Source organism: Ammospiza nelsoni, chromosome 7 (assembly GCF_027579445.1).
Source record: "Ammospiza nelsoni isolate bAmmNel1 chromosome 7, bAmmNel1.pri, whole genome shotgun sequence".
Taxonomy (NCBI): domain Eukaryota; kingdom Metazoa; phylum Chordata; class Aves; order Passeriformes; family Passerellidae; genus Ammospiza; species Ammospiza nelsoni.
The window spans coordinates 1600762-1625964 of record NC_080639.1 but is presented as its reverse complement, the minus strand read 5'-3'; the positions used below and the strand labels follow the sequence as shown (position 1 = coordinate 1625964).

The 25203-nt window shown below is 44.4% G+C and overlaps 1 protein-coding gene across 3 annotated transcripts in view; it reads left to right on the top strand.

Annotated features, from left to right (window-relative positions):
- Window positions 1–25203, top strand: part of AGAP1 (ArfGAP with GTPase domain, ankyrin repeat and PH domain 1) — a 322590-nt gene that overhangs the window by 128682 nt on the left and 168705 nt on the right. For all 3 annotated transcript variants that reach the window (XM_059476344.1, XM_059476343.1, XM_059476341.1), the window contains exons 7-8: window positions 18370–18497; window positions 24342–24497. In XM_059476344.1, coding sequence (XP_059332327.1) covers window positions 18370–18497; window positions 24342–24497 — 284 coding nt within the window. The remainder of the gene's footprint in view (window positions 1–18369; window positions 18498–24341; window positions 24498–25203) is intronic.

Genomic DNA, 25203 nt, shown 5'->3' with positions numbered 1-25203 from the left:
CAAGCATCTTAAGCTATTTTTAGTCCTTATTTAATTTTCAGTTTTCTTTGGTGCTTGCTTTATGGTAGCAAAGTTTTCTCTGCTTTGGTTTTAGTGCTCGTGGAGAGGCTGAGGGGCTGTTTGTGCAGAGTAGCTGAAAATGCGACGTTTGAGCACTGTAATGTTCATGGGGTGTTAAAAATGGAGAGCTAGTTGGAAAGGAATTGTTCCTGTGAGGGTGGGCAGGCCCTGGCACAGGGTGCCCAGAGCAGCTGGGGCTGCCCCTGGATCCCTGGCAGTGCCCAAGGCCAGGCTGGATGGGGCTTGGAGCAGCCTGGGATAGTGGAAGGTGTCATACCCCAGCAGAGGGTGAGCTTTAAGCTCCTTTTCAACCCAAACCATTCTGGGACTCTCTGACAGTCCTGTGTAGGGCTTTTGATCCTTGTGGGTCCCTGTGAGATCAGGATGTTCTATAATTCCGTGGTCCTTGAGTTGTATGAGATGGGATCTGTGCCCCCTCTAGTGGAATTGCAATCAAGTGTCCTGGGGCTTGGCTGGCTTCTCTTCTCGCCATGCTCCTCTCGTAGCTGAACGTGTCAGCCCCTCATCACAGCAGCTTTCTCTGTCTAAAAACCTCCTTAATTAATTAAATTTTAATGCTTCTCAGAGCCCCTGGTTCTGGGGGTTTTTGTTGCCAGCTTCCCATTGCAAAGTCCTGCTCTGCCTGTGCTTATATGAGGCAGTGTCACAGCAGCAATAGGGCGTGAAAAGATACTTCAAATAAAAAAAAAAAAGGCAAAAATACCAATTTTTATGTGGAATAAAAAGGAGATATATTCTAATGTTTACATTCGAGGGGAAAAAAAAAAAGTGGTAATTTTTGCGTGGGACAAAAAGAGTTAAAACATTTGTACATTTTATGTGGAAAATACTGACCTGCACCTCTTTTTTACCCATGCTGTTGATCAGATTTCAGAGAAGAGCATTTCAAGCTGCATCTTCTTGCATTGCTCCCTGTTTTCTGTTGAACCAGTTGCAAAAATTACTGTTTTGACTGCCTAGATTTTCTATATTGATTAGGAGTTTCAAAGAGCCATTAGGGGGTTTTGTTTAGCACATTTATTTTGGAGTGCTGGCTATAGTTAGATTGTTAATTATATATTCCAAGTCCTGGTGTTTGTGGCTCTGTCTGCAGCCTCCTCCTTGGGTTTTTTTTCCCTTTTCTCAGAGATTTGGAGAGAGAAGGCTCTTGGCACAAAGCTGGTGTGATAAACTTGTAAGCTTTCAGGGGGCTCATTTGTCTCTCTTTGGTGGTAAGAAAGAATTGACAGGGCTCATGTGTTTTAAGAAATATCAGGGAGTTGTTTTGCCCTGGTGGCAGCCAACCAAGTCTTTAATATTTGCCAGCTAATAGGATTAGAAATGCTTCTGTATGAATGGGTTACACTTGCCAGACACGTCTGGGACCTAATCCAATTCCTGATAATTTTTGCTGTTTGTTTCAGCAGGAAACAAAGCAACTTCTTAACCCCATTAAATGGGGGGGTATGAATGAGCAGTGCAAGCTGTTAGTAGGGAGCACTTGATTAAATGTCTCTTGGTTTGTGCTGCTCTGGGGTGTTCAGGTTCAGCATAGCTGTAATGGTTTTTTTGTGGTTCACATTAGTGGGATAATGGAAGGTGTCCCTGCCCTGGGAGGGGTTGGAACAAAATAAGCTTTAGGGTCCCTTCCCATCCAAACCATTTTGGGATTCTCTGATAAAAAAAGAAATAAAATTCACCTGAGGATGTTCCAGCCCACAGACTTTTCTTCCACACACACCTGGTGGGTGTGGACACCAGTTCCTGGTTTGGGCTGCTTTGTTTGCAAGCCTATTTTAAAATCTCTTTTCTGGTTTCTGTGTTGTGCCTTGCTGTGATGTAGACATACCTTTTGGAGGAAGAAATTGGAAATGGCATTGAAGAGCCTTTTACTCCTTCATTGCACACATTTTAGAAATTAAATTTCTAATTTGTCCCCTGCAAGCAGCTACTGAACTTAGTGGTCATCTGTTACGATTCTTCTGTGATAACTCATTTCCCGTTTTCTCCACAGCTGAGTGGGAAAATAATTTAACTTGAATGATTATTGTTATTATGAAAATGCTACTTTATTCTCGAGTTAAATCCAAATACCTCATTTCCAACGCTTCATTACAGCTGATAAGCTCACTATTGATTGTAACAGAGATGGAATCATAGAATCACTTGGGTTGGAAAAGGCCCTTAAGATCATCAAGTCCATTGGTTCATATTTTGTGAGAGGAAAGCTGAGTAAAGTGAAAGCCAAAGTCCTCCTTCACATTCTGCTGTTTTAGAGGCTGTTTTTTAACCTTTAGCTATGTCCCACTGAGGTTTAATCTCTCATACTGTTGGGAAGTAAAACCTGAATTTCAGGCTGAAGTAAAAAAGAGGAGTTCCGTGTTTCAAGGATTTAGTTTAGTAATATATCCAACGTTGGAGGATAATAAATCCTTTCTTATTTTTGGTGTATTAAATAGTTGAACAAAATTGCATTTTAAGAATTAGATAAAAGCTAATAAGATCCATTTTGCTTCATATTCCCAATTAAGAATTAGAGATTTTTTTCCCCCCTGCTTATCAGAACGGATTCTATCAATGACATTGAAAATGATTATTTTAATACTTCTTGTCAGCACAGTATTGTAATGACTGTGTACTGCCCCAGGATGCCTTTTTAATGGCTTCTTGAATTAGCTTGATGTACCATTAATGCATGAGAATTGCTTTTATTTCTGTTCATGGTGTATTCAGAACCACACATCTTGCCCTGCTTTATGTTTGGATTTTCCCTGACCCATTTAGCTGTGGGCCATGCGAGTCTCTGACACCGCAAAGGAGCAAATGTTCAAATATTTAGAGGATAAAATTTTACTATCACAGGGTTTGAAACAAAAGGGTTTGAGTCTAACTTGGGTTCAGAGTTGAGTCTCTGTAGCTCAGCAGTTCAACCAAGGGGGTTTTACCTCATCTAGATGGCTGTAACACCCAGATTTTGATCTAATATTGCCCAAAATAACAATAAACCTGTGAGTATTGAGGCAGGAGTTGCAGGTATGTGGTGGCAGAGGCCACTGCTGCCTCACAATTTGCACTTTGATCTGGTGCTGCCAGTATTTTTGGATGATTATTTGCAAATTAACTAGTCTTTTATTAAGGAACGTGTCCACTCTGTGCAAAAAAATCTACCAGGATATTTTATTTCCAGATCCAAATAGTATTTAGTGTGGTGTTGAACAAAGGTGTCTTAAAAGGAGAACTTCAAAGCACCATTTCTCTGTTAAGGAATGGGAGATGACAAATTAATCCTGCTGGCATCGAGGGGAAGGGCTGTCACTTGCCATCAGCATTATCAAGTCAGCTTTTATAGATGTGTTTTCATTAGGAAATATTCATCAGCCTAATGGGAAGTAAATAAAAAGGAAGTAAATGGGACCCATCCTGACAGCTGGTTTGGGAAGATCAATCTGCACTTTGGCACTGGAGGTGGCCTGAGGGATTCTCTGCTTGGGGAGCTGGGCTGGTGGGGACCCAGTGCAGGGCAGGATGAGCTGTGGTTCCTTCAGCTCGGGATTGCCTTGGATTTCCTTGGATTGCCTTGGGTTTCCTTGGAATTCTGTGGATTGCCTTGGGTTTCCTTGGGTTTCCTTGGATTTCCTTGGAGGTTTGGCTGAGGCCTCCAGGAATGTGGCACCTGCAGTGATGAGCTTCAGGATGGTCACACATGGCCTGGATCAACCTGCTGACTCTTCCATGCTTCACAACCGCTGGGAAATCGATGTTTTGGCTGGTTAGATATTTGTATCTTCCTGGTTTGTTTGTTTCAGGTTTTTCTAATGAGAAAGTGACGTGAGGGAGTAAATTTCTTTTCCTCAACATCATAGTTTAGCCTGGAACAACAAACGCTCAAGCCGCGTTCATTTTAAACCCCCCCGTTCATTTTAAGTCCTTTCAGTTTTAAGTTCGTTTTGAGGCGTTTGTTTGAACGTAAAATTAACGTTTTGATTTTATTAATCCTCGGGAATAACGGAGCGCGGCGGGAGCGGCCGCCAGGGGGCGCCGGAGCCGCGGCGTGAGGGACCCATGAGGGGCCCGTGATGGCGGCGGCGCCGCGGAGCCCTTCGGGGACATTCAAACGTTCCAAAATCGGCTGGGGAAAAAAAAAAAAAAAAAAAAGTAAAAATCTGGTCACCTTCGTCTTTGAGGTGTTTCTGTTTGTGTTTTATTCTGAACTTGCTGCAGCTTTACCCTTGCTCATGCTTTGCCCTTACACTTAACTTTATCCTTCCTGCCTGCCTGTAACTCTTATGGGCCATTAATAAATGAGAAGATTTAGTTTGGAAACAAGAATTTCACTCGACCTGTAACTCTTATGGGCCATTGAACAACAAGAAGATTTAATTTGGAAACCAGAATTTCACTCCACCGTTCTTTGGGTTATTTTGATGGCTGTTTTTGTTTGAACAGATATTTTTTTCTGGTTTCCAGATAATCCCTCAGCCCCATTCAGGAGATGACAAGCTCTGGTGCCATAAATCAGACTGCATGTTGTTGTAGCAAGGCCCAGTGTGAACTAGCAGGATATTAACCAATATCCAGATATTAACCAATATCTGAAATTTATATAACACAGGCTTGAAATGAGCTGTGTGAATTGAGCATTGCCTGGTGAGACAGGTGTGAGGAAGCCTTCATCCTGGGGAGCAGTTGGCATCAGTAGGATTGGGCTGGAAAATGGATCCATGTCCTTGGATTTCTATTTTCTGACTGATTACCAAATTTCACATTTTACACATTACCATTCAAAAATCTTTTTCTGTTGTCCCTGAGAACTTAATAGGTCTCTGTGCAGTTCCCCTCGTGCTTGGTGCTGTCCAGTGTTGCTGCCATGCTGTTTGGTGGGCACAGACTTCATCTTTTTGCCAATTTTTGGGTGAAAAGTGCAGCAACTTTGCAGGCTTTGAGGACATTGAGACTGGTACTGCTCTATCAGGTTTTTCAACACTGCACCTGGATCCACAAATGTGTGAAGGAACGAAAAGAGGTTTTCCAGTGACTCGTCTGCATCCATTTTTTCAAGCTTGGAATAAAATAATGGGATGAGGAGCTGTACTCCAGGGTATGGAATTTTAAAAGTGCTACAATGAGCATTGAGGAATAGAATGATTTAATGCCAGTAAAAGTTCCAGAGAGGTTTTGATTTTAGCTCTGATGTGTCATTCAGTAGGTGACTCGTAGAAAACCATAATGTCTTGCAGAACTTTTTATGTGACTTTTAATTTTATAGTGGTTATTTCATGGCACTTCCTTTAAGTCTTAATTTGAAGTGTATGCAGTAAGGCAGGTTACTCAAAACCTAGAGCAGAGCTGCTGATTCTCTGCAATAAGTAACAGCTGTTAAATTTTTTGGAGAGCACAATAAATGCAAGACCTAGTTCAACATTGATGAATTCTTCATTAAATGGCAGCAAGAATGTTGATCAACATCTCCTCAAAATGCAAAAGAATTCAGGTTTTCAGTAGTGAAGATTCAGAATTAGTCCAGTAAAGTCATATTCTAGAATGTAAACTCTTAATTGAAATCCTGGGGCAGGAAACAAGGTGGTTGTTTGGGGGTAAATTGCGTTTTTTTTTTTTTTAATTTTACATGAGAGAAGAGGCAGAATCAGTGTGTTTGACAGACTCATGTGTGTTGTGCTTGGCAGATAAAGTGTTATAAACACATTTGTGGAGTGTCTGGCAAGCAAGTAGGAATTGTTTCCTAGAAACAGAAGCAAAAAATTCTGGAAGAAGGAGGAAGTTTGAAAATTCCTTATTTTTCAAACCTCTGCTTTTCTCAGTAAAGACACCAGGAAAGGCAGAACAGAAATAAGCCATAAATAAATGTTGTCATGCTGCAGTTCCTGGTGGAGCTGAAAGCAGCAGTGACAATTTCTGCCATTCTTTTGGAGCCAAGGGAGCTGAACAGCAAACTGACAGCACAGCAGAGCTGCTGGCAGGGCTCAGGCACGGGCTGTGTCCAGAGGGGAGGCTTTAAAAACAGACACAATGAAATTCTGCTTGGTGATACCTGTGAGTAGAGGTATGCTTAGAGTGAGGATGCTTTGGCTGCTGCAGAGGGAGTGACCACAAGGTTAGTGAGGGCCAGGAGGGGCTTCAGCAGAGCATGACCCCCTCAAAGTGCCAGTTTGTATTTGCTTTATCACAGCCAGAACCTTTATCATCCTCATGCCTGCTTTATTTCTGAGTGTTCTGTGTAAACTGTGCCTCGTTTGCTGCATTTTGGGGGATGCTCTGCTTTGCCCAGCATATCTCTGCCTCTCTTCCTGCTGCTGTGCTCTTTGTTACACTTCTGTGATTGTGGTTTGATCATTTAATCTGACATATTGACAAATCTTAAAACCCATACACCTCATCTGCCACTTTGTTTTCTACAGCTTCTCCAGCAGGCCTTGACATACAGAGGGCAGCATGAAATAGCTAAAGCTTGATTTTTCAATTTTTTTTTTTTAGTTATCCTCAATATGTCTTCCCTTGGCTGTTGGTTTTAAGTGTCCTTTGTGGATTTCTGTTTAAATTTGCTTGCAAAAAAAAAAAGGAAAAATAAAAAAAGCTTTGCTGGCTTAATATTGATGAATGGAAGATGAAGAGCTAACCCACGAGATGTGTTGTGTGAAGACAGAAAGGGAAGGCAGAATGCCCTTTCTGTAACTTCATTCTGTTCTCGATGTGTTTAGCAGCATTTATTAAAGACAATCCCACTTTGCCCCCTTATAATGAAGAGATGCTTTTGTCTGAGCTATCAAACGTTTAAAACTGGTGTAATAAACATAATCCTTTTGTAGCCTCCTCTGTTGTGCAACAAACACATTTCTAACATCAAAGTTGATTATTAGCATAGCTGCTTCCTCAGAAGCCACTTCCGAAGCAGCGCATTGCAAATCGCTGCCTTTCAGCTAATCCCCATGCATATGCAAATCCCATCGAGCTGTTTGCTCAGCCCGGATTAGCGGCGTGGATTCAGCTCCAAAAGCCTCCCTGGATGCGGGGGGTGCAGTGTGGGGCAGGGCACACAGTGCTGGCATTCCCCTCGGAATTCCTGCACCAGCAAACCTCCAGCCGAGCTTAGGAGATGCGTTTTTCCTTCCTCCTTCTCTATAGAGAATCTTTAATTGTGTATGATGAACTTGGAAATGGAGGGTTAGGTCTGATGAGGTGATGCTGCACAAGGCAAATGTTGCCCACCAAAGCTGGGGCTTCTTCCTCTTCCTGTAGAAGAAAAGCATTGTGTGGTTTTGGTCAAATATCTGTACAACTTTATCTGTAGGCTCCTCCTCTCATTTCAGTTTCTGTTGTTGGCCAGTCTTAAACACTGAGACTTGTTCTCTGCATCAAACTCTTCCCTTTTTGCTTTTCCTTCTCTTTTACTCTTCACTCTTCCTTTTCTCTTTACTGGAGTTCTGTGCGAGCCAGACACAGCAAGGTCAGGTCGTGCCTGCTGCAGGATCTGGTCAGTATTTTGTGGAAAAAACAAAATCCAGCTCAAAATCATTTTGTACAATGCAAAATCTTGCTGCAGGATCTGGTCAATACTTTGTGGAAAAGACAAAATCCAGCACAAAATCATTTTGTGCAATGCAAAATCCTGCTGCAGGATCTGGTCAGTGTTTTGTGGAAAAGACAAAATCCAGCACAACGTCATTTTGTATAACTCAAGAGATGAATCTGCAGCACTGAGCTGTTTTTGAACAGCTTCTGTAGATTTTGGGTACTTCTTTAACTTGGTCTTTGCAGAGGTACCAGTCTGGGATCTATGTGGACTTGTTTCAGCAGTGCATGCTGTGTTTTGGTGAGGAAGCAAGCTCAAATCAGGGAGGAAAATTAGCTGGCAGATGGATGGGACTGCATGTGCTGCCTCAGTTATGAAAACGATCCCAAATATTAAATGTGAACACAGGGGCTCAACATGTTTTATTAAAGGGTTAGGAAAACTGGGGGACTCTTATACTTCTTGATGTGGCACTTGGAGATGTGGTTAGTGATGCCTCGGCAGTGCTGGGGTAGTGCTTGGACTGGATTTGAGAGAGCTTTTCTAGCCTAAAGGGTCCTGTGATTCCTGTGATCCCTGAGAGTTCCCACATGTGACTTCACTTCGGTATTCCCTGCAACTTTCAAAACTTCAAATTAAATTTTTAATACATTCTATCTCTGATAGAAGACATTTTTTGGAACATATTTGTCCTCTGTGACAAGTGCATTCCCTCAGCAGCCTCTGTGGAGTGCTGACTTATGGTCTTTAGTTCACAAATTATTATAAAGCTGGTACATGACTAAAATTGACTAGTTTTGTTAATAAATGTGTGAATGTTTGTTCCTTTTAGTTTCAGCACAAGATCCTTTGATGTCTGGTAACTTCTGCACTGTCTCAACTTTGAAAAGGCTGAAGGTGGCATATCAGAGCCACAGAACTAATTTTAATTTAAGGCAGAGGTTTGTTTTTCTTGGAGCTCTATCTGCACTTAATGAAAGAACGTTATTGGCAGATGCTGAGGAAATATTTTTTCCCATAGAAAATTGGATTTGGGGCATAAAACTTGTTAATGTTAATAAAGACAGGTCATTACTGGTCTCAAGTCAGCTATGCAAACTGCAGGAGATGGAGTGCTGCCGGTGGCACTTGTGCTGCTGCTCCTTGCGTGTGAAACAAGCCCTGTGAGGAGTAAATCAGCCTGAGTGGAGCGCACACACAATGGCCTCACTGCCATCATTTATGCCCCTCCTGGTGCCTGATGCGCTCACTTGTGTCTTAGGCTGGTAATTTACAGTCTCCCAGAAAGGTGTGTTTAGATTTAAGCTGTGCAATAGTGTAACTAATGAGAAATAGAGGGGAATTTATAGCACTCGGTGATTGACTGGCCAAGTACCTCGACATTAATTGAAATCTGAGGACTCCCAGCTGTCTTTCAGTTAAAAAAAAATTAAATAGGGGGAAAAAATTTTTTTTGGAGTAGTGAAACTATTGCTTTGTAGCATTTCTGGAGAACATGGCTGAGGTGAAAAGGTGGGGTTCCCTGAAGAGTGGAAGGGCTGGTTGCTACTCACCTGCAGGCACTGGCTGATCTGCGCCCTGGCACTATCACTCAGCTTTTACAATCCCACTGTGCCTTCAGTTGTCTTTCCCTGGGAGTTTGGCCCCAGTTCCACCTGGAACTGGCTGTGGAGTCAGCACTTTGTGCTGCTGTGCCCTAACAGAGGCACTCAGGCCTAACTGTTGTGTGACAGATGATCAGGATAAATACTCGGCGTTAATCTCTCACTGTTTAACCAGAGCACACAGCTCTCTCCTCTGCTGTCATCCTCTAAATGCACCATTCTTGTGGAGCTCAGTCTTGTGAAAATGTCTAAATTTTCCCATTAAGTGCTTAAAAAGTAATAAAACTAAAGCCATTAGCCTTCACTCGTCAGATCTGTATCAAGAGAAATATTCTTGGGCGCCATAAATCTGATCAAGTGTTCGACATTTATATCATTCGACTTCATTCTCTGGAAATGGACCTTTGAAGGTAAATTGCATTAAGTAGGGCAGTTTAAATTTTTAATACAATCTTATTGTAACTGTTAGCAAATGATTAAAGTGCAAAGGGGGGGCTTACGTGTTTTGGGAGATTTATGTGAAATGCTCCATGATGCTTCTGCTCTGGCAGGGAACTGCTTTTGTGACAGCTGGATGTGCATAAACCCACATACCCAGAGGATTTTTAGCTTGTAGTGGTGGAGGAGATGCCTTCCTATGTGCTGCTGGATTTCTGGAGGGTGTTTTGGGAGCAGGGTTTATTCCACCTGCACTGTGGCGTTGGTAACACTGCTTAACACTTTTTCCAGCAGGCCTCTGTGTGCCTGAGAGGTGGATTGTGATAGCTCAGTGGGCAGCGAGCTCATGGGCTGAGGTGGTTTATTTAATCTTATTTAGGTGCTTGGTGGTCTGTTTTGAGGGAGGTTTTTCTTTAAAGGACAAGAACATTCTCTAGCTTGAGTTTGGTGAACAGCCTGGATAAGCTGTGCTTCAGAAGCAGTGATGTGTTTGTGCACCTTTTTTTGGTGTTTCTGTCATAAACCTGGTTCCTCTGTTCTGAAGAGAATGCTGACATCTTGAGGAATAGTATTTCTGAATATTTAATGTGAAAAAAGTGATATTTGTTCAAAGTATTAGGTGATTATAACTTTTTTCTTAGATACTCCAGCAATCATGGCCCTTGCTTTGGAACCAGCTGTGCCCTGTCTGGATGTAGCTGTGTGATCTCATGGTGTGGTTACACCTCTGACTTCAGACTTTGATTTGCTGGGTTACAATTTTGTGTCATTTTGGCAGTTTCAAAAAGAAAACCATTGATTTTTCTGGTTTTTTGGTGAGCTTTTTCTTTAAGTTGAGTTAATAGAACCATCTGGATGAGGCATGAGTTAAGTTGTATGTGATTCAGTCAATGTGATTAGTTTATTTCTTTCTAGAGGGTTGGTTGCATCTGAGATGCACTGCCAGAACAGCAGCTTTCTGTCACTGTGTCCTTCTCTGTGCTCTGTTAGTTGGGTGTGCAGGACTCTTCAGAGAGCAGAAATGTTCTCTATGAGAGCAGTCATTTGGTGCTGTGTGCCCCAAGGTGGGCTTTTCATGAAGCTGCCTCAAAATGGGAGTAGGAAATGACTCACTAAGGTGGCAACATCCTGAAGATCATATAATTTTCTGTTACTTAAGCCTATGGTTTGATATGATTTAAAAGCAATTCTGTGTTTTGACATAGAATTAAATACATTAAATTATTATTTCATACAATGTAATTATTACATTTAATGTTATCCTTAAGAATATTGTTCTTAAAGGGTAATTAACAACTCAGTTGCTTCCTTTATGGACATTTTACAAAACACATCAATTTTACAGCATTCTCTTTGAGTCTTTTCAGTTTGACTTTTTTTCTTGTTTCAACTTTTTTTTTTTAATCTTTGCATTTAAAATCATAACTCTATGTGGGATACAACAGGATTTATGACTTTATTCTGCCCTCATGGAAAGGTCAGCAGAGCTCCAGGTAAATCCATTTGCAGGAGACTTCACCTGTGTGTCTGGCACAATGTTCCCCTTAAGTCCTCAAGTTGTTTGCTTCTACTTGCAGCACAGCTGAAGCAGTGAAGAAAACACAGGTTATTTTTAAATTGCTTCAGATGCCAGGTTGTTTCCAGTGGATTTATTGGCATATTTGCTTACCTAGGCTTGGAAGGCAGTGATTTGCATGGAAGTTGGGAATAAGTGATGTGCAGTGTTAATTAGAGTTACCTGTGGAGGAAAAAAATATGTGTTGGCATTGATGAAAGATATTTAATACAGAGCCTGATTTACAGCTGTATTTTCATATCTTGTAAGACAAGGTTTAAGAAGCAAAGATTTGTTAACCAAGCACTTTGTCCTGTAAAACTTCCTAATGCTTTTGGTGCCTTGCACTACAGATTTATGTCTTTTTGGTCAATTGGACTTTTCACTTTTGGTCATTGAGTTTTCTCCCAGCAAGTCCCAGCACAGGCTGTCAGAGCATGGAGGGGTTTGTGCTCAGTGCAGAGCAGGAGCTCTGGTGTGACTTCACAGTGGCACCACTTCTTCAGGGCAAAATAACTTTGCTGCACCTGGCCAGGAATTAGCTGGATAAATTGCCATTTCCAAACCCCAGCTTTAGAATTGTCCAGCACTCATTTCTCCATTACACCTGACATGTGGTATGCCAAGCTCTCCTGCTAAACAGAAGAATCTAAAGGTTGTTTAGCCTAGAAAATTGATTGAATTTTAAATAACAGGCACAATGGCCTTAATAGTGGCTACTTACATGAATGTTTCCCATTTGGAAGCATTTGTGGTTAAGGCTTGCTCTGGTAGTTATTACTGCCTCTCCTGCAGTATGTAATTGTGGAATAAATTTGCTTTTATTGAACCCTTACTTATCCTGTAAACATGGAATATTAAGCTAAAAGGCAGCTGCTGTAAAAATGTAAGCTGCTGTATATCCTAACGTCTTTCACTTGTGTTTTTTAAGGTATAAGCACACACAAAAAATTTTGCTCACACAAAAATCCCAATTTTGCAATGTTATTTTTTCCCCAAGTAATTAAAACAGGTATTTATTTAAACAAGGGTTTATCCCTGCTGATGTTTTTCACTCAGCTGTCAGCATTCCAGCTTCAACTGAAGGCCATTTTCTGTCTGCCCATCAGTGAAGGAAAATTTCCTGCATTCCCGTCTTTTTCACAAGTGGCAGGTTTTAGCTGAACCTGCTGTTTGCTCCTTCTTGGACGTGCAGAGGAGATGGATGGTGTTACACAGGTTTTGATGAGAAACCAGTTTTGATTTAAATTAGTGGTAATTGGAGAACTGAGTGTTTGCATCTCCTAAAATATGCAGCACCCTGGACTGTGATCACTAAGAAGAGAAATGGCACCAGATGTTACGGGTCTTGTATGCCTGGAGTCTGCCCTTTTAATACTCCAAGCTTTTCTTAGTTGAGCAATTTAAATGTATAAAAAAGAGCACAGGAAGAGCTGTATTCCCTGTCTTTTGGGAATGAAAAGTGATCAGACTGCTGGTACCTCTGGGTGTTTTCCAGGATCCACCTTAGGAGCAGGGAGAGATCAGGTCTCAGCCTGGATGAGGTTTCCCTCCACTCATCTCTGGGGTGCTGCAGAGTTCTCAGTTTTATGAGATGTGGGACTGGAGCAGACTCTCACCTTGTGCCTTGAACTCCTCCTAGGGAGTATTTTCATCTGAAGTCTCTGCCTTTCTCATCCTTGTCCTTGGATGGAGCTGTGCTGATGAGGTTGATGCCTCAGGTTTGAGCTTTTCTATTTTTCAGATTCTGTGCTGCTTTAGTCTGAGCTTCCATTAGGGGATGCTGAGCTCTGTGCACAGAGCAGGGAGACAAAACAATTCCTGCTCCAGCTGGGGACCAAGGACAAATGATCCAAATCTCAGGCCCAAGAGCACAAACACTGTGGGCTGGAGAGAGAAAAACAAGAAGGATGAGATTTGATAACCTAAAGCTGTAATTGGACAATTAACTCCAATATGCAAATGGAGCAGAACTGATCAAAGTGAGAGATCCTGTGACCAGTTGTCCATTTTGTGGCCATTTTGGTTCATCTTGTGTGCAGCCCTGGCCGGGCTGTGTGCTGCCCAAGGTGTGTCCATTGAGAATATCCTTTTAATCAATCCCTACTTTATTCTGTAACTCTGTCTGGCCTCTGTTCTAGCTCAGCCTTCACAAGGCATCAAGGTGGAGTAGGAGCTGGTGTGTGAGCAGCTCTTGGAACCAGGGCAGACAGCTCTGTCAGGGCAGCTCCTCTGGCACCAGCCTTCCTAAGGGGGATGAGCTCCCGAACAGAGCACTAGGGAGGAGCCAGTTCCTTATGGAGGCACCACCCTCATCCTCCCCAAGGGAATTCAGTCCTCTTCTCCTCATCCCCAGGGAATTCAGTCCTCTTCTCCTCATCCCCCAGGGAATTCAGTCCTTTCTCCTCATCCCCCAGGGAATTCAGTCCTGTGCTCCTCATCCCCCAGGGAATTCAGTCCTGTGCTCCTCATCCCAAGGGAATTCAGTCCTCTGCTCCTCATGCCCAGGGAATTCAATCCTGTGTTCCTCAGCCCAAGGGAATTCAGTCCTCTGCTCCTCATCCCTCAGGGAATTCAGTCCTCTGCTCCTCATCCCTCAGGGAATTCAGTCCTGTGCTCCTCATCCCTCAGGGAATTCAGTCCTCTGCTCCTCATCCCCAGGGAATTCAGTCCTGTGCTCCTCATCCCTCAGGGAATTCAGTCCTCTGCTCCTCATCCCCAGGGAATTCAGTCCTGTGCTCCTCATCCCTCAGGGAATTCAGTCCTCTGCTCCTCATCCCTCAGGGAATTCAGTCCTCTGCTCCTCATCCCCAGGGAATTCAGTCCTGTGCTCCTCAGAGTGGGAGGGCTTTGCTTGGGAAAATGAGTTGTGCTCACTGTTTCCTTTGGAAAATGTAATTTTGTGGAGATCACAGAATCACAGAAGTTCAAGACTGGAAGAGACCTATAAGATCATCAAGTCCAGTCGATGCTCTAACTGTTCACTAGATCATGGCAGCAAGTGCCACATCCAGTCTTTTTTTGAATTCTTCAAGGGATGATGACTCCACCACCTCACTGGGTAAATGATTCCAGTATCTGACCACTCTTACTGTGAAATATTTGCTTCTTAATTCTAACTTACATCTCGCTTGACGCAGCTTGAGACTGTGTCCTCTTGTTCTGTCTGTTGTTGCCCGGAGAAAGAGGCCGACCCCCAGCTCACCACAGCCACCCTTCAGGAAGTTGAAGAGAGTGATAAGGTCGCCCCTTAGTCTCCTTTTCTCCAGGCTGAACAACCCCAGCTCCCTCAGTCGCTCTTCGTATGGCTTGTGTTCCAAGCCCCTTATTAGTCTCGTTGCCCTCCTCTGGACACGCTCAAGTAACTCGATGTCCCTCCTAAAGTGAGGGGCCCAGAACTGGATACAGTACTCCAAGTGAGGCCTCACCAGTGCCGAGTACAGGGGAAGAATGACCTCTCTGCTCCTGCTGGCCACTCCATTTCTGATACTGGCCAGGATGGCATTGGCCCTCTTGGCCACCTGGGCACACTGCTGGCTCATATTTAATCGACTGTCAACCAGCACCCCCAGGTCCCTTTCCACCTGGGCACTATCCAGCCATTCCGTCCCCAGCTTATATCGGTACAGGGGGTTATTGTGGCCGAAGTGCAGTACTCGGCACTTGGACTTATTGAAGTTCATCCCGTTTGATTCTGCCCATGCATCTAACCTTTCCAAATCTCTCTGGAGAGCCCTACACCCCTCTAGCAGGTCTCCACTCTTTCCCAATTTAGTGTCATCAGCGAATTTACTAATAAAAGACTCTAAGCCCTCATCCATATCATCAATAAAAATGTTGAACAAAACTGGCCCCAACACAGACCCCTGAGGGACACCACTGGTGACTGGTCACCAGCTGGATGTGACACCATTCACCACCACTCTCTGGGCCCGGCCATCGTTCCATGTGCAGCTCCCGGCTGTCCTGCTCAGGGCTCCCTGAAAGCCTCGTGGGCAGGCAGGGAGCAGGAGATGCTGAGGAATGAGTGGGTTTTTCCCTAACAAAAAGCAGCGTTTGGGATGGAAGTGGCAGGGGTGGGAAGGTTCATTTTGTTGTGGTGAGCTAGGTCAGGCATGGAAGGAGAGGCATTCAAGCCAGGAGCTTTCCCTCCCAGCTCAGAGTGGGAATTTCACATGCTTTTAATTATCAATGCCTTCAAGCAGCATACAACTCCCAGTCATTCTGGCTCGTGGAATTAAATTTAAATGTATGAAAAATAAGCGTCAGTCTCCCTCCAAGGCCAAATATTTGCTAAATATCAGTTTCTCTTTGTTTACAACTCTAAGTATCCATCGCATATCCCTGTTTGTTTGCAGAAGAGTTCTTGACTTTGCACATGAATTTTGTTTAGCTTTTCATTCTTCTGATATATTAAAATAAAATCTGTCCCAAACTGATAAATAGAGTATGTAAAAGTACAAACAATTCAACTGATTTTTAAAAAGAGTTGAAATGCTTCTCAATCTCTGGATTATTTTTGATATCTGCCATAGATTAAGTTGGTATTCATCTGTTTTAGAAATATTTTTAGAGAGTATAAAATTCAAATATTGTGTTCAGAAGCAGCTTGGGACAACAATATTTCTGCTTTCTTGAATTTTTTATTCACTTTATAGAACATCATTGTTCTGACAGAGTGAGGAGCTGAGAAATTTGGGGTGAATAACGGTTTATTTTGACCCCACCTGTGTCCAGTTTGAGCATAATGATGTGGAGTTGCTGGAGTGAGTCCAGAGGAGGCCATGGGGATGCTCCAGGGTTGGAGCCAGGCTGGGGGTGCTCACCTGGGGAGGAGAAGGGTCCAGGGAGAGCTCAGAGTCCCTAAAGGGGCTCCAGGAGAGCTGGAGAGGGACTGGGGACAGGGGATGGAGGGACAGGACACAGGGAATGGCTCCCAGTGCCAGAGGGCAGGGATGGATGGGAGATTAGGAATTGGGAATTGTTCCCTGTGAGGGTGGGCAGGCCGTGGCACAGGGTGCCCACCCTGGATCCCTGGCAGTGCCCAAGGCCAGGCTGGACAGGGCTGGGAGCAGCCTGGTGCTTTGCTTGTGTTCAGTCACTGAGTTCAGACTGCCCTGGGTTTCTTCCCCTGCTCCTCCCCCTTCTTGCCCAGACTGTGCTGTGTGTGCCAATGCTGCCAGCACCCCTGTACCCACACTGCAGGGGAGGTAAATATTCTCCTTGGCTAATTATCCGTGCCATGTGAGAGCAGGAGCTTTTGCACATGAGGTAGTTTTCATCCATGTGTGGTTTTTGTTCAGTTTGGGTCTTAATTTAGGTCTGTACCACATAGGATGAAGACAAATCCATGTGCATATGTTAAAATCTGACCTTTGGTTTGCTCTCTTCACTCGCTAATGTGGTTTAAAATATTTTAATATATAGCTTCCCAGGCCCCAGATCAATAACCCAATGGGTCTGAAATGACAGAGTGCTACGATATTCCCCTTTAATTTAAACATGATTAGCTGATGAAGGTTATGATCAATATGCTAGGGGAAGATAAATTAATTGATATCATCCTTTCAGGATGATAAGAGGCCTATTGGAGGTGGGATGTAACTAATGAAGCTGCTTCTTCATATATATGAGCCATTCTTTATCCAATGTATTCTCACTAAATCATGGTTATGCCATCATTCATTTACATGAAAAACATAAGCCACAGACCAGTTTGTTATTAAAATTGCATTCATTTGAGAAGAAACTATGCTTACACTGTCCCTGCCTGTGCTGTAATGTAGTGAGGGAAAATAATCTTGGAATTTACATAATTGTCCTTTTGTGTTTGCTGAACAAGACAGACTGGGTTCTGTTGGCTTAATTCCAAGGATTTCCTGGGGAACTTTTTGAGGAGATGCCAGTGAATGTCACTGGCTTTGGTGGAGGTGCTGCAAGTGACTGCAGATTCCTTGGCACAAGTTTTCTGAAGTGCTTCCCTTCATGGAGAAAACTGCATGCAATGAAGCTGAATTTAGTTAGTGGCATTTTTGATTAGCCACTACACAACTACCTGTTTCCAAAGACTGAAATTTTGATTAGTTTTTAATTTGTGACTCAAAAGGTAGCAATACATTTTATTTTTATGTATTTATGACATAAAAAGAGCTCTTTCCAAAGGCTTTAGCTGAATTAGCAGCATGAGCTCAAGTTCCACTGTGTGATGGGATGAATTTCTGAAATGGTTTGAGTTGTTTAAATTGAAAGGTTGTAGGAGAGGTTTGGAAGTGGCTGCATTCTACATCAGTTCTGTTTGATCTTTTTTATTATGGGTCTGCCAGGCTGTGTATAGAGATGTTAATGGCTCTGATCCCTGTATCTGTTTGATAAATGCTGCTTTTTCTCCCATGCTGAAGAGAATGTCTTAATAAATTGCAAAAAAAGAAAAAAAAAGAAAAAAAAAGAAAAAAAAAGGCATTTTCCCAGCTGTGCTGCTGCTGTGAAAGAATAAAAGCTAAATTAGAACTAATGATACAGCTTCTTTCCATAAAGAATTTCACTGGGATGTGTGGTGCCACCAATCTAGGTATTTATTCACTGTCATGAACCCTTTATCAGTTCTAATATTGCAGTTCTAATACTGCAGTTATCTTTGGTTTGGGCTCCACAGTGGATTGCCCTGGTGCAATGGCTGATAAAAAAAAGAGAAATCCATCTTATTCCTTGGCAGCAGAGAGCAGGTACCTCCTGTCTGCCAGGAGAATATCCCAAGGAAGAATGGGAAATGTTTGCTACCATGAGCTTTTATGGAAAACACAAGCCTCAGATGAGTCTCTCTCATCTGAGAGTGATGAGCTTTGTTAGTGTGGGGTCACAAACACGGAGGGGACTTGGTACAGAATTCCTGGTGTTGTTTTTTGTTATTTTTCCCTGAGTCCTGCGGTACTCATGTGGTGGAATGAGACTTCTGGAGGCACATTTTCCAGAAGTCTCATTCCACCAGGAATGAGGAAGAGTCACTTTTCCCAGCTGGAGTTTCCCGTGGAGCACCGTGGAAAACCAGCACCCTTCCCCTTCCCTGTACCACACTGAGCTTTTGGGGCAGGCTTTGGTGGTGCCCCCCAGTTTGTGTGTGCTGCTCACTGTGTGTTTGCCCCCCGTGTGCCCTGCCTGACCTGCCTGGCTGTTGTGTCTCCCCTCAGTGGCCCAGAAGATCGTTTCCACCAAGAAGAAGCAGCAGCTCTCCATCGGACCCTGCAAGTCTCTGCCCAACTCTCCGAGCCACTCCTCCGTGTGTTCTGCCCAGGTTTCTGCCGTGCATATCAGCCAGGTACAGACAAAATCAGTGCTTGGGAAAGGGGCTGATAAGCTGCTTTTCATCTCTGGTGTGTTTCCTGCCATTTCAAGTGCTCTCCTTGCTGCTCAAGAGGTAGTTGCCATTTTATTCATGCTGCCAGTGCTCTGTGGTTTGAAGTGATATTTGAATTTTTTTTTTTAAGATTGGCTTGAGTTCAAGAAACAAAGTAGCAAAGCAGAATAATTTAGCTTTAAAGCCTGCTTGGATTGATAAGCCTGCTTTGATCATTCTCATTGATACCCAGCAGCCTGCAGGCCAATCATTACAGTTGTAGGATTTGCTGTGCTGTGGTTCAGCATCCCCTTGCTGTGTTTTTGGTGGTTACTCTCACTCAGCTGTGCTGAGCTGGTGTATCCCCATGGTTAGAGTGCTGGAATTTTACACTCAATGGTATTTTGAGAAACATGAGGTTAATACCAACTTTTTCTAAACATTAACATATGGTTAACACCAACTTTTACCTACGTGTGTTGCATGCTCCCCTGTGTTTCCCTGACAATGCCCTTCCTCAGTGGCTTTGTTTTCTAGTGTCAACTGATCATCTCTGGGCTTGTCCCCAGCTGAGATGGGTATAAACTGAATGATGTCAGGTACCCACAGCCATTCTGGTGTGGTTTTCAGTCTAAACTCAATAATGCACAGGTTATTTTGCAATCCTGAGCCAGCCATGTGAGGATTTGTTTTGGCTGTGGACCTTTATCCCACACAGTGCCTGCTTTTTGGCAGAAGGGAGTAACTTGTTCCCGCTGGGTTATCACCCTAAAGATGCAGGTGCCAGTTTAACCTTCAGAGTTCTTTGCTGTGATTTACTGAGTCCTGGTACAACCTCAGGCTGTGGCTGTGGCTTTTGCTGATGAGCCCAAAGAGAATGCTGGAGTTCAGGCCCCCCTTTCTAAAGCAGGTGCTGAGTGAGGTGTGTTGCTCCTTAGAAGAGCCCTGGCACCTCCTGGTGAAGGAGAAGTTCTCCCATGGGAGAGCTTCTCCCCTTTCCAGGTTCCCTCACCTGGTCTGTCTCTGACCACAGGCCCTTGGATCTGACCCTCTCTGGGGGCATTTTTTGTTAATGAAGCTTTTTTTGATGAAGGACATCAAATATCTGGGGGCTCACTGGTTTCCTACCCAAGTCTAGTGTGAAGGTCAACAGCAAACACCAAATTCTAGAGCAGTGCCATCACCTATGCAGCAAACTTCTTGCCAGTGATAAGAGCTGTTTGGGAAAATCAAGGCAAGGTAGCTTTTGTGATAAGGCTCCCTAGATTCCGTTCCAATAAAAGTGAAATAATGTTCTTTACTGCCTTTGGCAGGAGTCATAATTACCTGAAGGGGCAATTGCATCACCAGTCAAAGATGTCTCTCTTCTGAGACTGATGTCATGCCTAAAAGTAGAGGCCAGCAATCTGTTTCATGTCTTATCTCCTTTGTGCTACACTTAAAGGCAGTATGACCTTGTTTAAGGGAAGGAAGCCGAATCCTTATCCCAGACTTGAAAGAACTTTGCAACTGCAATTCCAAGTTTAAGATGATCTGGGGCAAGATTTGCCATCTCTGATCTTGGCTGGAAGACTGGCTGGTGTCTTGCCCTTTGGAACATCTCTCTTGGCGTAATGATGTTCCTCTGAAGATTTCCTCCCTGAATCAGCCCCGTTAGCGGTGCAGTGCCCTGCCACTTGCATTCTCCACAGGAGCAGAGGCCTTCAGAGGCACTGCCTGCACACAGCACTTCAGCTAGAGTCAGATTCTGTTCCATCTCTGGTTGGATCATCCCGGGGATTGAACTCCTGCAAACTCTCCAGATGACTCTGCAGTCAAAAGCTTAGGCTTTAGAGAGGGAAAAAAGAGGTATTGAGTGTCACCTTAACCAGAGTAGTCCTTAGCATACCTTGGGGGGAATTGTAAGGCTCAGCCCCATCCAGGGCTCCTGTGGTTTCAGTCTGCCACGTTGGACAGGCTTGCAGCAATCTGGTCTGGTGGAAGGCGTTGGAATGGGATCAGCCTTGAGGTCCCTTCCAATCCAAACCACCCTGGGATTCTGACAGACTTGTCTGTGTGTGTGGGTGCTTATCCATCTGCATGCCCAGGAGTCTGAGGTGGTGCCTGCCTCAGTAAGAGCCCTTCCAGAAAATGCTCTCAGGAGTAGCTGTAGTTATGTGTTTCCAGAGGCCTGTCCCACACACTAACATGCTTCCTCTTCCAAAGGCAAAATCCACTTTTCTTTGTAGTAGGTGCTGCTTAATTCTCCTTCTGACTTAGTTTTTAGCACGTATGTCAGTCAAGGGGAAGGTTTTCCTTGAAAACCTTTTTAAGTATCTCAGGTACCTCTGTTGACTTTCAGGGCAGCACAGAATGCATGGAAAGAATTTTATTTTCAAATCCCAAGATTATCACTCATGAGCATGATGGACAGAGCTGTTGTGTGCTCTGTCAACAAGAGGGATGGTGCAACATCGCTTACATTCAGGTATTCCTGAGTTAATAATTCCAGTCACAGCCCACTGTCTGGCTTTTTGGAACACTTCAAGAGGTAGACTGAGCTGTTCAGAGGGAAAGAAATGTTGTGCAGTGGATTGGAGGCCTCTTGTTGGCCACAGGGCATCTTGGAATAGGTCTTTACTTTTTACAAGTACAGACCAGTCACTTCCGTATCTCTCTGCTCTGTATGTCTATCCCACTTTTCATTCCCACATTGCCCTGTGCCTTGACAATCTTCCTAGGCATGATATGCTTGTATACCATGTTAAGCCTAATTTCAAAGAAGAATTGAGTTCCCTTTTACTTCACAAAACCCCACAGAACCATTCCTTTTCCCTACATTCATCCTGGTGCTAGAGGAGTTGCTTGTCCTTTACACCTGACCTATCAGGAAGGCAATTTTAAGCCATTAACTTAGCAGAATAGTGCCAATAAAACAGTTCCAAAGGGCTGTTTCCTCTGCCCAGCCCCTGGAAGTGGAGATGATCTGGTTCCCAAACACCTGAGGCTGCTCAGCCCCTCCTTTGGTGCTCAGTGCCTCAGTGTGGGGCTGCATAACCTGCTCAGGGGTTACCTGCAGCTGGGCTGGGGATTGCACTGTTGGAAAAACAGCTGGAAAAGCCTCTGGCACAACAGCTGTTGTTGGTGTGGGAGGCTGCAGGCCCCTGGCAGGAGCTGTGCAGAGCCACAGGGCCCCCTGAGCCTCCTCTGCTCCAGGCTGAGCCCCTGCCCAGCTCCCTCAGCCCCTCCATTCCCTGCCCTGGCCATTCTCCAGCCCCTCAGTGCCCATCCATGGGGACTGCAGTGCCAGGAGTTGTGTGTCCTGGTCAGCAGTGCCATTCTCCAAGGAGATTTCCATTATTCCTGGGAAGGTGTGGAGCTTACCAGCCACTACAAAGCTGCAGCTCAGGTGTGGCTGCCACACAAGCTCTCTCCTTACTACCTGTTGTAAATCTGTATGATGCATTATCCATGTTTACACAATGCCTCCAGACAGTTTTTACTACAACATGATTGTCCAGAAACGTGAATTAAATTACTAAAAGCAGAGTGCAGTCAGTTTGGTCATCCATTATTTCATTCTGTGTGAGACCTGATTATTGTTAAGCCTTTTAGAAATTTTCTGGGATGTCAAAACTAAAACTAAACAAGGAATGATAATGTATTTAATGCCACATATTTCACAATCCTTTTGAATTTACAGGGTTGTTTCTAAGTAACCTGATATTTATCTAGAACAAGCATTGTAGATAGCTCCCTGTGAGGGTGGGCAGGCCCTGGCACAGGGCGCCAGAGCAGCTGTGGTTACCCCAGGATTCCTGGAAATGCCCAAGGCCAGGCTGGACAGGGCTTGGAGCACCCTGGGACAGTGTAAGGTGTCCCTGCCCATGGCAAGGAGTTGGAATTAGATGATCCTTGGGGTCCCTTTCAACCCAAACCATTCTATGGTTTTTGCAGCCATTCTCTCTGGTTTTGTTTTTCATTGTCCCAGCCAGTGGCTTATTTTGAAATCACTTCAGAGTTTTATTTACAAAGTTGGAAATCCACTGGGCTTGGTGTGTGAGAAGAGAAACATTGCCTGCAGGAGTTCTTTTATAGAAACTCTCTCTGTGTCTTAGGGGAACAGAATATCCAACAGATTTGTGTTTTCCTTTAGGAGTTACTTATAAATCACTTAGAAATCCTGGAGACAGCTGCAAAAAGTGTAAAATGACGCTATAAAATGATGAAGGATTTAAAAGGTAAAATTTTAGGGAATCCTTCATGGTCTCCACCTGGAAAGTAGGCTGTTAGGGTATAAATCTGTTCATTTCAATTTTAAAAAATTGGATTTCCTTGCCACCCTTCTCATCTCCACCATATCCAGTGGTTTGGGAAGCTGCTACAGAGACAGGAAAAGCAAATGTGGGGTAATTGAGGCCACTTCTTGCCAGCTTGTCCTGCTCATCTGTCCAGTGTTACTGGTCTCCATTAGGGCACCAAAAATGATCATTCCAGTTATGTAATTTCATCTCCTTTGTTTTGTACACATCTCCCAGTTCTGCTGCTGCTTCCTCTAGCACTTGAGAGTGTTGTAGGAAATGTCTCTGCCCTGCCCTTGCAGTGCCTTCCCCTCTGCTCCCTGCTCTGGGAAAGCTGCAAGGACCAGAAGAGAGCTTGGAGCATGCAGGATTTCAGCTGGGGTGTAAGGGGTTGTCTCCTGCTTTTCCATCATCCTGTGACTGGTTACAGCTTGAGGTCCCCATCCCCAAGGAGCATGGGGGAAGTGCCATGAGGCATCTTTCTCCTCAGGAATTCTGGAAATACCCTCTTACCACCTTTGCTCACTTCCTCCAGGAATCTTGACTGCTTTAAAGATGGCCTTTCCCCCTTCTTTCTGAATCCCAGACATTTCTTTTCCCTCCAGAATTACCTGTGAGTTACTGCCCAGCCACTTCATCCACTGCTGCTCCATCCCCAGCAGGCAGAATGTTCTCTGTTGTCCTGCCCCAGTCCCCCATCAGCACACAGAGCATCTCCTCCCTCAGTGGTGTTTTTAGTACTTGTTTATGTCATGTCTAATAAGTCCTTTTAAAGAAAAAAAATAATACTTAATCACCTTTTGATCCTTTCCATTCTGTCTGGTTTCCTCACCTTCCTCCTTTCAGGAATTTGTTACATCAGTTCATATATTTTTTTATAGGCTCAAAGCTTTATTTCTTTCAGGACTAGGATGTAACATCAGTTTTGGCTGCTTCAGATAAATTGGAATCTCTTACTCACAAGTTTTGTATTTTTGCACCAGTGGCTTCAGCAAATCCTGTGTGGGGCCAGGATTTGGACTCAATTGTCCTTGTGGGAAAGTCTGTGATGCTTGGAATATGGCGGGATTTATCCAACCCCTTGGTAGCCATTTTACAACCCTGAATTATTTTCATTTTCTTGATCAGCTCTCAATAATCTGGTGTCTCCAGAGTAGGTTTAACTCCATGGCACTGGGTATTTACAATTTAGTTTAGTAGAAATCCAGATTTGGAAGGTTGTTCCCAATGTTTGCTTACTCGTACACTAGAAAACAAATGAAACTGTTGCTGCCCAGTTAAGGTTATACTGTGTAGAATGAAAATGTGCCTGCTGTATAATCAGAGCTATCTGAGTATTCAAAAAATAATGGTGGGGGAGATGTTCAAAGGCTTGGAATAGAAATGTGTGGAAAAGTGGCAGTAGGGCAGCCCTGCTGAGCCCCTGAGCCCTGGCTGCACTTCTGCATCAATCTGGAGTAAATCAGGAGTAAATAAGATACAGCTGTGGATTGTCATTGCTTGAAAGCAGCCTGACACTGTTTAAAACTCCCTTTAATCCTTGCAGACCAGTAATGGAGGAGGGAGTTTAAGTGATTATTCCTCCTCTGTCCCATCAACTCCAAGCACCAGCCAGAAGGAGCTGCGGATCGATGTTCCTCCCACTGCCAACACTCCAACTCCTGTGCGCAAACAGTCCAAGCGCCGCTCCAACCTCTTCACGGTGAGTCAGCCAGGGACACTGCCCTGGGGACAGCCTGAGCCTTAAACAGGGACCCTGCTGCCCTGGGGACAGCCTGAGCCAGGGGCCAGTGCCCTGGGGACAGCCTGAGCCTCAGACAGGGCCAGTGCCCTGGGGACAGCCTGAGCCAGGGGCCAATGCCCTGGGGACACTGAGCCTCAGACAGGGACCTGCTGCTCTGGGGCAGCCTGAGCCAGGGGACTGTGCCCTGAGGACAGCCTCAGCCTCAGACAGGGGCCTCTGCCCTGGGGACAGCCTGAGCCTCAGCCCCTGCTGCTCTGGGGACACTGAGCCTCAGTCAGTGCTGCCCTGGGGACACTGAGCCTCAGTCCCTGCCGCCCTGGGGACACTGAGCCTCACCCCTCTGCTGCTGGGCTGCTCTGGTGGCACAGGAGTGCTACAACAGAGCTGTGGGCTCAAAAACAAGAACATCCTGGAATTGTTGTTGGGTGGTTCTGTTTGAGACTTAAACAGGAGTGCTTTTCCTAGGCAGACAGGCCGAGAGGCTGGAGGTTGTTCTGGAGAAGAGAAGGCTCCAGGGAGACCTTAGAGCCCTTTTTAGTGCCTAAAGGGGCTCCAGGAGAGCTGGAGAGGGACTGGGGACAAGGCATGGAAGGACAGGGCACAGGGAATGGCTCCCACTGCCAGAGAGCAGGGCTGGATGGGATATTGGGAATTAGGAATTGTT